The sequence below is a fragment of the Aplysia californica genome, unplaced genomic scaffold (genome assembly GCF_000002075.1).
Source record: "Aplysia californica isolate F4 #8 unplaced genomic scaffold, AplCal3.0 scaffold00226, whole genome shotgun sequence".
NCBI lineage: Eukaryota > Metazoa > Mollusca > Gastropoda > Aplysiida > Aplysiidae > Aplysia > Aplysia californica.
In genome coordinates, this window is record NW_004797496.1 from 146418 (window position 1) to 158691 (window position 12274).

At 39.9% G+C, this 12274-nt stretch overlaps 1 protein-coding gene across 1 annotated transcript in view; it reads left to right on the forward strand.

The window, feature by feature from the left end:
* LOC101864393 (voltage-dependent T-type calcium channel subunit alpha-1G) overlaps positions 1-12274 on the forward strand; it is a gene marked incomplete at its 5' end in the record, with an annotated part of 113429 nt that overhangs the window by 85378 nt on the left and 15777 nt on the right. The window contains 7 exon segments of the mRNA XM_035970147.1: positions 3058-3209; positions 4367-4476; positions 5391-5521; positions 6084-6233; positions 7259-7380; positions 8018-8173; positions 12128-12238. Of these exon segments, the coding sequence (XP_035826040.1) occupies positions 3058-3209; positions 4367-4476; positions 5391-5521; positions 6084-6233; positions 7259-7380; positions 8018-8173; positions 12128-12238 (932 nt within the window).

Genomic DNA, 12274 nt, shown 5'->3' on the forward strand with positions numbered 1-12274 from the left:
TATATTAATCATCTATGAGCAAAAATGACCTGATGTCCTATTACTTTTTGAAATCAGTTCATTGATGAACAGGCTAGTTTTAGACTCGATAATTTAAAAATGATCTACCCCAGAACGCACATGCGTTGTACACCTAGTGGTTGTCCCTTCTTAACAATATTATTATTATTGTCAGATTATTCGCTGCAGACTTTTCGAACACACTGAGACTAGCTCATGAAGGCACATTAAGTTGACACCCCCCCAAAAAAAAAAAAAAAATAATAATAATAATAATATATTAAAAAAAAAAAAAAAAAAAAGTCAAATAAAATAAAATAATAAATAATAAAAGATAAAATACAATAATAATAATAATAAAAAAGAAAAATACATTTTTTCTAAGGCGGAGTTTTGACATACTGCAGACATACAAGTCATTCTCCACCCGACATTGTCTTCATAATAATATAAGGAATTACATTGTAATTCACTCCTTTTGGTCAACCAGGGATCAGTCTCTTTAATGTGGAAAAAAGCTCAATTCAGAAAAATATTGTAATACGTATTAAAATGTGGGCAAAAGCGAAAAAAAACCCACATAATCTTTTAGAAAAGATGCAAGATAACATACATTAGTTGTAGTTAGATGGAGAACAAGAAAAGAGAGAGAAGTTGGCACGTGTTGGAGTGGACTATAGCAGAGGTTCCCTAACGGGGGAGCATGAACCCCTGAGGTGAGTAAGCCAATCTCAGGAGGTTTGTGAAACGTTTCTGAAAGTCAAAACGAGAAGTTTTTGTTTCAATTCGGAATTTGATCTCAGTTCACTGTGGGTTCGTGGAGAACTCGGACAGCCACGGGTTGTTGTTGTTTTTTTGTGGGGTTTTTTTTTTTTTGGGGGGGGGGGATAGACTATGGAAACACAGAATGATATTACAGGAAAGCATTTTTTTAAAAGACTTGGGTCTTTATTTACATGGGTGGGTCCCATCATTTTTTATGCAGACTTTTAAAGGAACTTCTTTGTTTATGGAGGCGAACGGAGACCTAATTCATAATATGTACAATTTCTTTTAGCTGGGACAGCTCAGAGATGTCCTTGAAGAAGAAGTAAGTTTATAAAACAGTCTCGGGGGGGGGGGGGGTTAAAATATTGGAATTGAAAGACAAAATCAAATAAAATATCGTACAAAACTAAAGCTAAACTAGAGTTAAAAACAGAAAAAGCTTGAACTTTCATGTCTCTCTAATTAGGCAAAAAGCAGATCTAATCAGATTCCCCCCCCCCCCCCCCAAGACTGAACCTGCAGCCGTTTTTCTATTTAAAACTTGTAACGTATTCAAAGAGCCAACAAAAATAATAATGGGTTGCCTTAAGTATTAATGTAAAATCTTTCAAAACATTTTATACGATTTTTCTTCTCCTTTCCATTTCTCCTTCTCATCCTCCGTCTCCTTCTTCTTCTTCTCCTCCTACTCATCTGCCTCCTTCTTCTCCTACAAGGTCAAGAATAAATGTTTTTACATTCCACGTTATATCCATACTGACCAGAAATGCACAAAATTATATAGAAACTGGAAACGAGTATAAAGAACGGATACACCCATTCCCCATGATGCGCTACCCATGCAAATAAATAACACAGAAGACGTATTCTACGCCTCAGAGATAGTAATAAGTTATTCATAAAGGTCTCTACGTCTTCTGCCACAACAAAGCTGAAGCTTCTATTAAATTGTATCACGTGGTCGCTGCTAGCTACGTCATCAGTTACAAAAATAATGCATTACGTGCAAGGCCAGCGGGACTCGCCCTCATTCTGCAAGTCCCACAAGGGAAAAAAGAGAACATTTCAATTTTGTCATTTCAGTCCAGGAAACAGTGTGACGCGTCTCTGTGGTGTATTTTTGTATTAAAGTGTTTTGTCGATAATCAATGGTCTACTTTTTCCCCCTACATTCCAGACAAGAATTAGAGCGCATCCCGAGGAACACAACAGTGGGGTCCCAGGCCATTACTAGATACTGAATATATAATCTGTTTGATGGTTTTCTTTCCACTCTTCCCCGAGTCTCCCCCCCCCCCCAATTTCAACTCCCAACCACCCCATTTCTTTTCTTCATTCATGCACGCACTCACAAATTCACAAATAAATTCAAATGCAATTTCACAAATTCAAACACACACACTCAAACACACACACACAAACACACACACACACAAACACACACGCACAAGCACACACACACACACACACACACACACACACACACACACACACACACACCACGAACAGCCTACCCATCCCTCCCAACACGCACACGAGACCCCCCCCCCCACACACACACACATAGACACACACATCATTTTTCTTGTGAAATGATCGACTACTCACAGAGGCAGTCTCCATAATACTTCAGACATCCTCGTTACCTCTTCTTTCATGATCGGCAGTCGAGCGAAAACGATGACGTCACCAATATCTGTTTGATTACCGTGTTTCCTTTTCTCTGCTCCTCCATTTCCGTGGGTTTCACTGCCACCAATATTACGTTCTTGACTGCTGACGGATCAATGTACCCCCCCCCCTGCCTCCGCTCTCCAGCTGCTACCCCCACTCTAACCGTTATCTCTTTTGCACCCAACAACCCCCAACCCACATCCCAGCCGCTTTCTTCTTCACCCCCTCACCCCAAACCGCCCCGTCCCGTCTAAAAACACAAGCACCACAACCACTTTTCTTCACAAACTGTATTGTTTTAAAAGATGTTCCTATTCCAGTTCTTCAGAGAATCTTCAGACGTACAGAACTCAAGTTGCTTGGTTTAACAATTTCTTCTATTCACAGACGAGATCCAGCTTTTTCGTACTGTGACGTCACTACGTAAACGATACTTTTTCTTGCTTCTTCTTTTGCTTTACCTTCGGCACTTTTTCTGACTTTTATCGAGGTGTGGGTGTAAAAGATGTCACTTCCGAATTATGTATTGTATCGTGCTAAAAAAACGACAAATTTACCAGTCATTTTATTAGAGCTTTTGTTTATTTATTTGTGGGTTTCGTCTGTGCTTGGCAGAACTCCGTGAGCCGCCATATTGGGCCCACTATTCCCACGGGCGTCTGCTCATCCACACGGTGATCAACAGCAAATACTTCGACTTGGCCATAGCGGCGGTCATTGGCCTCAACGTCATCACCATGGCCATGGAGTCTTACATGATGTCAGAGGTCAGTTATTTATATCGTCATCGCCATTTCCACAGACGCTTAATACCGGTGCCCGTTACGGATGGGATCAGCGGGTCGGGCCGATCGCCCGACTCGTCACCTGAAAACAAACGCGTTTGTTTTTGAGGCAACGAGACGGACGCGATCGGTTTGTGCCACCATAACCGCTTTCCACCTTCAAAATGGCCCTCAAACTGACCCGACCCGACCCAATTCTCCCAAAGGGGCACCCGGTATAAGTCATTAAAATGATTCTACGAAGTGAATAACGAACCGGGGTGAAACTATTATACCGGGGTGAAACTACTTGTAATATTGCAAGATGCCCCACTGTGTTTTTATTCGAATAAAAAAATTGTATAGGAACCCCCCCCCCCCCCGAGAGTTTGGTGTGGTGTGCAAAGTGGGGGTGTGCACTTCCTCATTCAGTTGTCGAATTGCAATTTACACGATCAGTCCGAACAAAAAATCAGAATCTGCTTGAAAGCTCCTCTGGCGAGGAAATTAATTTCGATAAAGTTAGTAACATTAAAAAAGTAATGATAAAAGGAGGAATAAATCACAACAACATCAATAACATGCAAGTAAAATATATGCTTTAACAATAAAAGGATTTTTCATATAATGTCTAGGAATTGTTTTCTTATACGAACTAGCTATTTCTTTCAACTGGCAGCACCATTGATCGAACTGAAAGCAATGTACAGCTAAAAAGACACGACGCTCTTTGTTGGAATAATTGACAGATTATGTTTGTTGGCTAAATCATCGACTTTATAAATAGTATACATAATATATTAATACACATATAAAGAGAGAGAGAGAAAGAAAAAAAAGAGAGAGAAAGAAAGAGAGATGTACAAATATGAACGTATTGGTGCGTTTATATGGGTGTGCCTACATGTATTTGTGTGTGTGTGTGTGTGTATGCGCACGCGCGAGCACGTTTGTGTGTGTGGGGGGGGGAGTGTGTGTGTATGTGTGTGTGTGTGTGTGTGTGAGAGAGAGAGAGAGAGAGAGAGAGAGAGAGAGAGAGAGTGTGTGTGTGAGAGAGAAAGAGAGAGAGAGAGAGAGTATGTAAGAGTCTTTATCTATAGACATAAATCATGTAAATAACATTTAAAATTTTAAATATTCTTTTATGATGTTTTCCTCAGGAGCTAGAATTTGCTTTGAAGATTTTCAACTTCTTCTTCACAAGTGTCTTCATCTTGGAAGCCGCCATGAAAATTGTCGCCCTTGGATTCCTCCGCTACATCCGAGATAGGTACGATTTCTTCTCGTGGTAATACGGGGTGCCCACTACGGATGGGATCGGCGGATCAGGCTTATCGCCCGACTCGGTCGCATTAAAAACAAACGTGTTTGTACTCAGCTTCAGGAGACGGAGTCGGACGATCGCTCCGATCTAGCCGTAATGGTGCCCCGTATTAGATATCTCTGTCGTAAACAAACAAATAGAAATGGCATCATTCTTGATTTTAGATCACGGAATATGGAAGACTATGCTTACTTTAAATTTAATTAATTTATTTTTTGTATTTATTTTTTTTATTATTTTTAGTTGGTAATGCATTTTAGTATATTAAAACTCACAAATGTTCAGACATGTACTCCCATTCGCATGAATATTAATTTTCTTTTAAATCTTATTTTTGCTATAGCAACTTAGTAGTAATATTATTATATAATAGAATCCTAATTGTTCTATCTGGTAGTGTAATTTCTTGCTTTTTTATTTGGCACACCTGTAATCTTCGGCACGTATGTGATCTATTATGTTGCGAGTGCCGTAAAGCTCTTCATAAAACCAAACTAAACCTAACGAGTAAGTCACATGCGTGCGTGTACGTATGTGCGTGTGTTCATTTTGTGTGTGTGTGTGTGTGTGTGTGTGTGTGTGTGTGTGTGTGTGTGTGTGTGTGTGTGTGTTTTATGTGAGCATGGTGAAACATTAAAACCTCTGTGGCAGGAAATGGACAATAAAGATGTATCTTATCTTATTTATCTTATCTCATCCTATCCTATCTTATATTATCTTCTTTTCTTATCCTATCTTGTCTTATCCTATCCTATCCTGTCGTATCTTATATTATTTCATCATATCTTATCTTATTTTATCTTAACTTATCACATTTTATCTTATCTCATCTTATCTTATCATACGTGTTGTTGTTGCAGATGGAACCAGCTGGACATCATGATCGTCATCCTGTCGGTAGTGGGCATCGTCCTGGAGGAGATGAGAACAAACGTCATTCCCATCAACCCGACCATCATTCGGGTCATGAGGGTGCTGCGTATTGCTAGAGGTACAATACGGCGGTGTTATTAATATTTATTATTATTGTTATTATTATTTTATGGTTATTATTATTAATTCTAGTTCTTGTTCTTGTTTTTCTGCTTGTTCTTCTCATTGTTCTTCTTCTTCTTCATAGTAGTAGTAGTAGTAGTAGTAGTAGTAGTAGTAGTAGTAGTAGTAGTAGTATAGAAGGATAATACATACATCAATAAAGGTAATTTACCTTCTCAAGAATCCAATGCTGTTTTGATTTTCTACCCATGTTTTCGCTTCTGACACTAATTGTTTTCCTTCATGTTTATTTGCCAACTGTTAAAATGAATGAGTTTGATTTTACTCACCTATTTTACTCACCCTTTTCATTCCTCTTTAGTGGGCGGTTGGCGGGTGCTCTGGTGTGGTTTGATTCTTCTGTCCTATCAAACATCTATCGTCCTTATCTCCCCTTCTTCTCTTTTATGCTTGTTACTCTCTTGTAACACCTCCACTCCTCTGGCGCTCATATTACCTTATGCAGTTGCGAGCGCTGTAAAACCTCTACTTAAACTAACTAACTCCTCTTTATCCAGTTCTGAAGCTGCTGAAGATGGCCAAGGGGATCCGCGCTTTGCTGGACACTGTGATCCAGGCTCTGCCTCAGGTGGGCAATCTCGGCCTGCTGTTCTTCCTTCTCTTCTTCATCTTTGCTGCCCTCGGAGTGGAGCTCTTCGGACGTCTTGGTGAGTCTCGTGAAAGGTTTGGGTAAATCCATGAAACAAACAGTTTTCTAAATCGATGACATTATAAGGGGTTGTATGTATTCACGAAACAATGTATTTTATAATAGATATAGATCCTTGAAAAGGAGGTTGCTTATACAAAGCCATGAAACAAAACGGTTTTTATTTGGTGTTTGGTTTTATTTCTTCTAAAAATTAATTAATCAAACAAGAGTTATATAAATGTGTGTAATGAGTGGTTTATGATGTCGTGAAACCAGGCTTTTAAAAATAATTTTGTGAACTAATCATAACACGGTTTGGGCTTGGATGTATGGTACTTACGGGATTTTTTCCTTTGTTTATGTCTACATAGTTCTCTCTCTCACTATCTCTATATCTCTGTCTCTCTGTCTCTCTGTCTCTCTCTCTCTCTTTTGCTCCCCTCCTCTCTCTTTTCCTTCCATCCCTGCTCTATGTGTGTGTGTGTGTGTGTGTGTGTGTTTGTGTGTGTGTGTGTATGTGTGCAGGTGTGTGCGTGTGTGTGTATATGTGTGTGTGTGTGTATGTGTGTGTATGTGTGTGTGTGTGTGTGCGTGTGTGTGTGTGTGTATGTGTGCAGGTGTGTGTGTGTGTATGTGTGTGTGTGTGTGTGTGTGTGTGTGTGTATGTGTCCGTGCGTGCGCGCGCGTGTCTGTGTTCGTGCCTCTCCCCCCTCTCTCTCTCTCCTGTTGAGTGCCTTGTGTCATCATGTTTTCCTATCACACTGTGACGGTTGTTGTAGTTACGGTCAACTTCTCTTTTAACCAATGGCGTCAGTGGCCAAGTGGTTAGGCTAATGGATTCGGCCCAACGTTGCACCCTTGGAAAAAGCACTTTACTTGAATTTCCCGTTTGGCTCCGTCTTTTCGAGGATGTACAATTCGGAGGCCCCGCCTCTTAAATAACCCAACAGTGTTGATAGAGGTGTTGAACCTATACCATTACACGATTGTTTTCTTTTAATCGACAATCACCCACATTATTTCGTCATCTTGTCACCCCAGAATGTTCCCGAGAGCACCCGTGTGAGGGTCTGGGCATCCACGCTCACTTCGGGAACTTTGGCATGGCTTTTCTGACATTGTTCAGAGTCGCCACAGGGGATAATTGGAACGGCATTATGAAGGTATATATAGAACATCTCAATGTGTTTCTAATGTTAGTTAATAATAATGATAATAATAATAATAATAATAATAATAATAATGATGATAATAATAATAATAATAATAATAATAATAATAATAATAATAATAATAATAATAATAATAATAATAATAATAATAATAATGATAATAATGATAATAAATGAATTTATAACGCGGCAGTTAAGACATAGTAAAGACTTTTTCTTTCTTTGAGTTTTCCTTCTGAAGAAAAAAATTGAAAATTCCAAAGCGCTTGTCATCTTTGTAACGGATTGCCAAAGACATTTTTCCTTGAGGAATTTGGTTTTCTCATGACAAAAAACTCAAGCAAATGAACAAAACATAGAATACCCCAATACTGTTCCTATTATTGTAAACGAATAATAAAGATCTTCATTTTTGCCTTATTGCAGATCCTCAGTCTTCATTTTCTCAAAAATTATATACCTTCACTTTCTTTCTCTTTGTTCTTTGTTTTCTATTGAGCCGTGAGTCTTCTTTCTCTCTGCTTTGACCAAAATGCCCTCTTTACCTAGCACATTTTGGACAAAGCAGCCCTGAGGCGACGAATATCCTGTGTTTTTCCATCAATCCGAACCTGATATCTTTCCCCAGGACACGCTGAGAGAAGACTGTGACCGCTCGGACAACTGCTTGACCAACTGCTGTGTGAGCCCACTCATCGCCCCCGTCTACTTCGTGGTGTTTGTGCTGATGGCGCAGTTTGTGCTGGTCAATGTGGTGGTGGCGGTGCTCATGAAACACCTAGAGGTACGTGTGTCACTCAATTACTCACGCACTCACCCTCTCTCATTCTCTCACTTATTATTATCACGATCACTCATTATCATGATCGCTCACTCATTCTCTCGCTCGCTTACCTTTTCATCTCTTGCACTGCAAAAATGGGAGTCGGGCACCCTCAGGTCATACTAAATAGCCCATGATGAGACATGCGTTAGCTTTTCTGGAGCAAGGATTGTTTTACTGGAAGTGGTTGCTAACCCTTCGCCTAACCCTGCTCCTTTCTCAGTCGGGCTTGGGACCGTCCTTGGTGGAGTTAATAAGACATACTCTCTACGCAAAAGAACTTGTCATCATTATCATATTATCGAAGTCTATGAAGCACAGTCAAAATTGTTTTAAAAATTCACCCTTTTTCGAGGACAAAATATATAGCGGAGAGGGGTTGTTTGTACAGGTGATTGTTATGCTGTTTTGGGAAGGGGACTATTAAATCAGGTTCACCATCACACGCGAAAGATGGCAATTTAAGCCCTGGGTGAGTAAGTTTTATGTCGAGTATGTCTGTCTGTCTGGTGGGATTCTCAACTCGGGTTGACCCTGGCTGCCACTGCCTAAAGCCCCCCTTCCTAAAAGATATAATCTGGGCTGGTGGAGCTGTAACATGTAACCATAGAGCGTTCGTTCAACCCATACCTTATGATCAAAGTAGGCCCGATGAGGTGGTCGACTCCTCTGCCTTAAAGTATCATTCATTTCGTTCACTTTGCCCGTGTTTGTAGAAAAAAGCAAACTATTATGTAGGTACTTCTTACTGCATTGTTTTGCTGCCTATATTCTTTTATAAGACACGCCATTGACATTTATTTAGGTGTCTTCTCAACTATTCTCTTGTCTCCTTAATCTTGTGGGAACACACGTGGGTATAAGCAAATGATTAATGATTTTATCATCTACTGCTCTCGAGATCTTTCTCTTTCAACATATTTTGCTTGCTTAAAAATTTTCTTATTCAATCCATTTATTTTGGACATTTTTTAAACCGCCTTTAAAAAAATTTTCTTCATCACATTAAGTGTTTTTTTCATTCATGATTATTTCATCTCATGCTCTCGGCAAAATTTGCTCGTTTTTTAAAAACGTATTTTATTCATTCATATTTTTTCTTAACATTTCAAAACCGTGTTATAAGCATGTCTTACGCGGCCATACGTCGCTTCCACCTTTATAATATAACATCGTTCAATCGTAGTCCTTGTTGGAATGCTGCAGTCCATAGAACATAGACCATCGAATTGTATTATAATATCCTAAATCGTGCACTTTGACGTATTTCCGATGCTTTACAGCATGCATCTTTTTACCCAGATTGAGCCACATGAAAGGCAAAGGGGAAAGATGCCTCGTATACTCACTACTTGACGATAGTGAGACTAGCGTGTCTGCCTTCCATGTGTAACGGCATGGCCCATAGTCTGCATACTTTGCAGTAAAGTTTTTATAAAGAGCGAAGAATGGAAGCCATGACAGTGCACGGTTTAGGAGTATAGTAGGTACAAATCTATGACACGGACTAATAAGCATCTAATAAGCGCTTGATAGAATTGCATGGTGTTATCATCTAAAGCCACATATCTGCACAGCATGACACAAGAGCGATGTTGACTTGGAAACAATAATACGTTGGTTTAGCATAAACACTTAATTAATTAAGTTCAAGGAGATACCTCGACTTTGTATGTAGTTATCATGTTCATCAATTTAATTTAGACAAATGTGCCCTATTCTTTATAGGGCATCGTGGACTTAATGTTTCAAGTAACGCATTTCTGCTAATGAAAGTAGATGCCAATGAATATTTCAAAAATAAACTGGTATGGTCTCCTTAGGATCGTCGAGCAAAGGAGTATTGTCTTTGTACAAATACTACAGAGTTGAACATTGTTACTTCTCGAATTTATGAAGGCCATTGGTCTTTCCTCCTAAATTAAGATAATGTTACTTTTTAAATTTTATCTTTCGGTTTTTTTTTACTTACTACTGTCTTTCAGCCATACCCCTGATGTTACCTAGCCTTCTCGGAAAAGGGCGAAACATGTCGGAGGTCCCGTGTGCAGGTTCCGCACGTTATGGATCCCTGCCTTGGTGGTTCTAAAATCGATAAAAAAATAGCCTTCAGCTGCCACACGGGCTAAATTCAAAACTAATTTCTACCAAACTGAAAATGTTTAATGAGTCCCGAGAGCTCATATGACCTTGTTATGCAGTTGCAAGCACCATAAAACACTTATCAAAAATAAAAAAAAGAAATCAACCCTCGTGCTTATTTGACCTTACGAAGATGCGAGCGTCGAAAAACTGACCTAAACGAAACTTTGTTAAATTATTTCAACACTTTTTATTGTGTGTGTTATGCACCATGTCAAAACATTTTTGTAGATAGCCGAGCACATTTTTGTTCAATGTGGTTCAACAAAAACAGTTATAAGGTATATTTTTAAGCCTTCCTTTCCAATGTTCGGCAGTATATAAGGATAACTGAGAACTCTTGTTTCCATTGTCTGTATCTTCGTGTGTCATGCTGTGTCAGACCAGACACCAGCGCCATCTCATCCTGTGTAAGTCGTGGCGCTACATGTCTAGATATAATATTGATACACAACTCTGTTGCTTCATTCGAGAGTCTATTGACCAGGTGTTCACAACGTCGAAAGCAAAAGTATTCCTTCACACTCAAAATGAAATAGAGTAAAAGGTGTGTGAAGGAGGGCATGGGGGCGGGGAGTTTATCAGACTCATGAATGTAGTCACAGAGTTGTAATTTTCACTGATAGCATGATGTCTGCATGTGTCTACATGTCGTGAGTCTTAGTGGGCAATCCGGGTAATTGTTATGAACGACATATTGTTTTTATTATGAGGCTTCACGGATTAGAAATGCTGAGGCCAAGACAGCGAGGAAGCCTGAAAGCTAGGGCATCCCTCGAGTGGAAATGAAGCATTATATGTATGGTAAAAATGTCGCAAACTCTTCTCAGCCAGGATTGGTATCATTGCCAAAGCAGAAGGCACAACCAAGCTTAATTCTTACTTCATTGGATTTTTTTTTAAAATTAAGAAATATAATCCGCTGCAGATACATTAGTCATCGGCAGTTATTGACAGCCAAACTATATTATTTTTTATTATAATGAACAATAACATGCTTGTTTCCTGCCTATTATGAGATTTGGACTACGAGGAGTGGGTAATTGGAGGGAACAACATGTGTGCAGTAACTGTCTGCAACAGATGATTGGTAAAGGGAGTGTTGTCAGTGGCGTGGGCTAGGAGGAGGTATAAGTATGAACACATTTATATGAAAAAAGGTGGGTGTTTGTATGCGGGGGGAGGGAGGTAAAAATTAAAGAAATAAGGGAATAAAATACGTAAGAAATATTATTCGCATGTCGTTCCAACTTCGATTGTATTCCAATATCGAGGGAGGTACTGGAACGTAGCCCAAATATTATGTGAGGAAATCCTAGTTGATGCTGGTGTTGGAATGGACTCCTAGGGGGGAAGGCAGGGGGTAGGGAAGAGTAGGAAAGTTATATTGATAGCTTGCTGGGACAAATTACGTCAGTCGTTGCCCGTGTTCATGGGGGGAGGGGTTGGGGACGGTAGCTAGTTTAGTTACACGAATTGGTTACGGAACAGATATTGTCAGTCATTGGGTGTGTCTAGGCCAAGGCATCCGAAAATTTAATTCCGTTCGTTCTGGTATCCTGGGTCCTGGCCTGTTGGTTTGAGGCAGAAGGGTGATTATAGTTAACCGGATTGCATGCTGCACAGACATTTTCAGTCGTTGGGTGTGTTTAGGCCCATTGAGTTTTGGGAGAAGGGTGAAAATAGTTACCCGGATTGCTTGCGGCACAGACGATGCCTGTGTTTGTTTGCGTGTGTCCATGTGTCTATGTGGTGTGTGCGCTGATCTTCTAGGAGACGTACAAGTACAAAGAGCTTGACGACGAGCTGGAGGAGGAGCTGAGAGCTGAGATGTGTGCCCTGGCGCTGGCCGGTAAGACGGTGCCGGACTGCTCGGACAACAAGGTGAACTTTTGCTCTCTCTCTCTCTCTCTCTCTGTC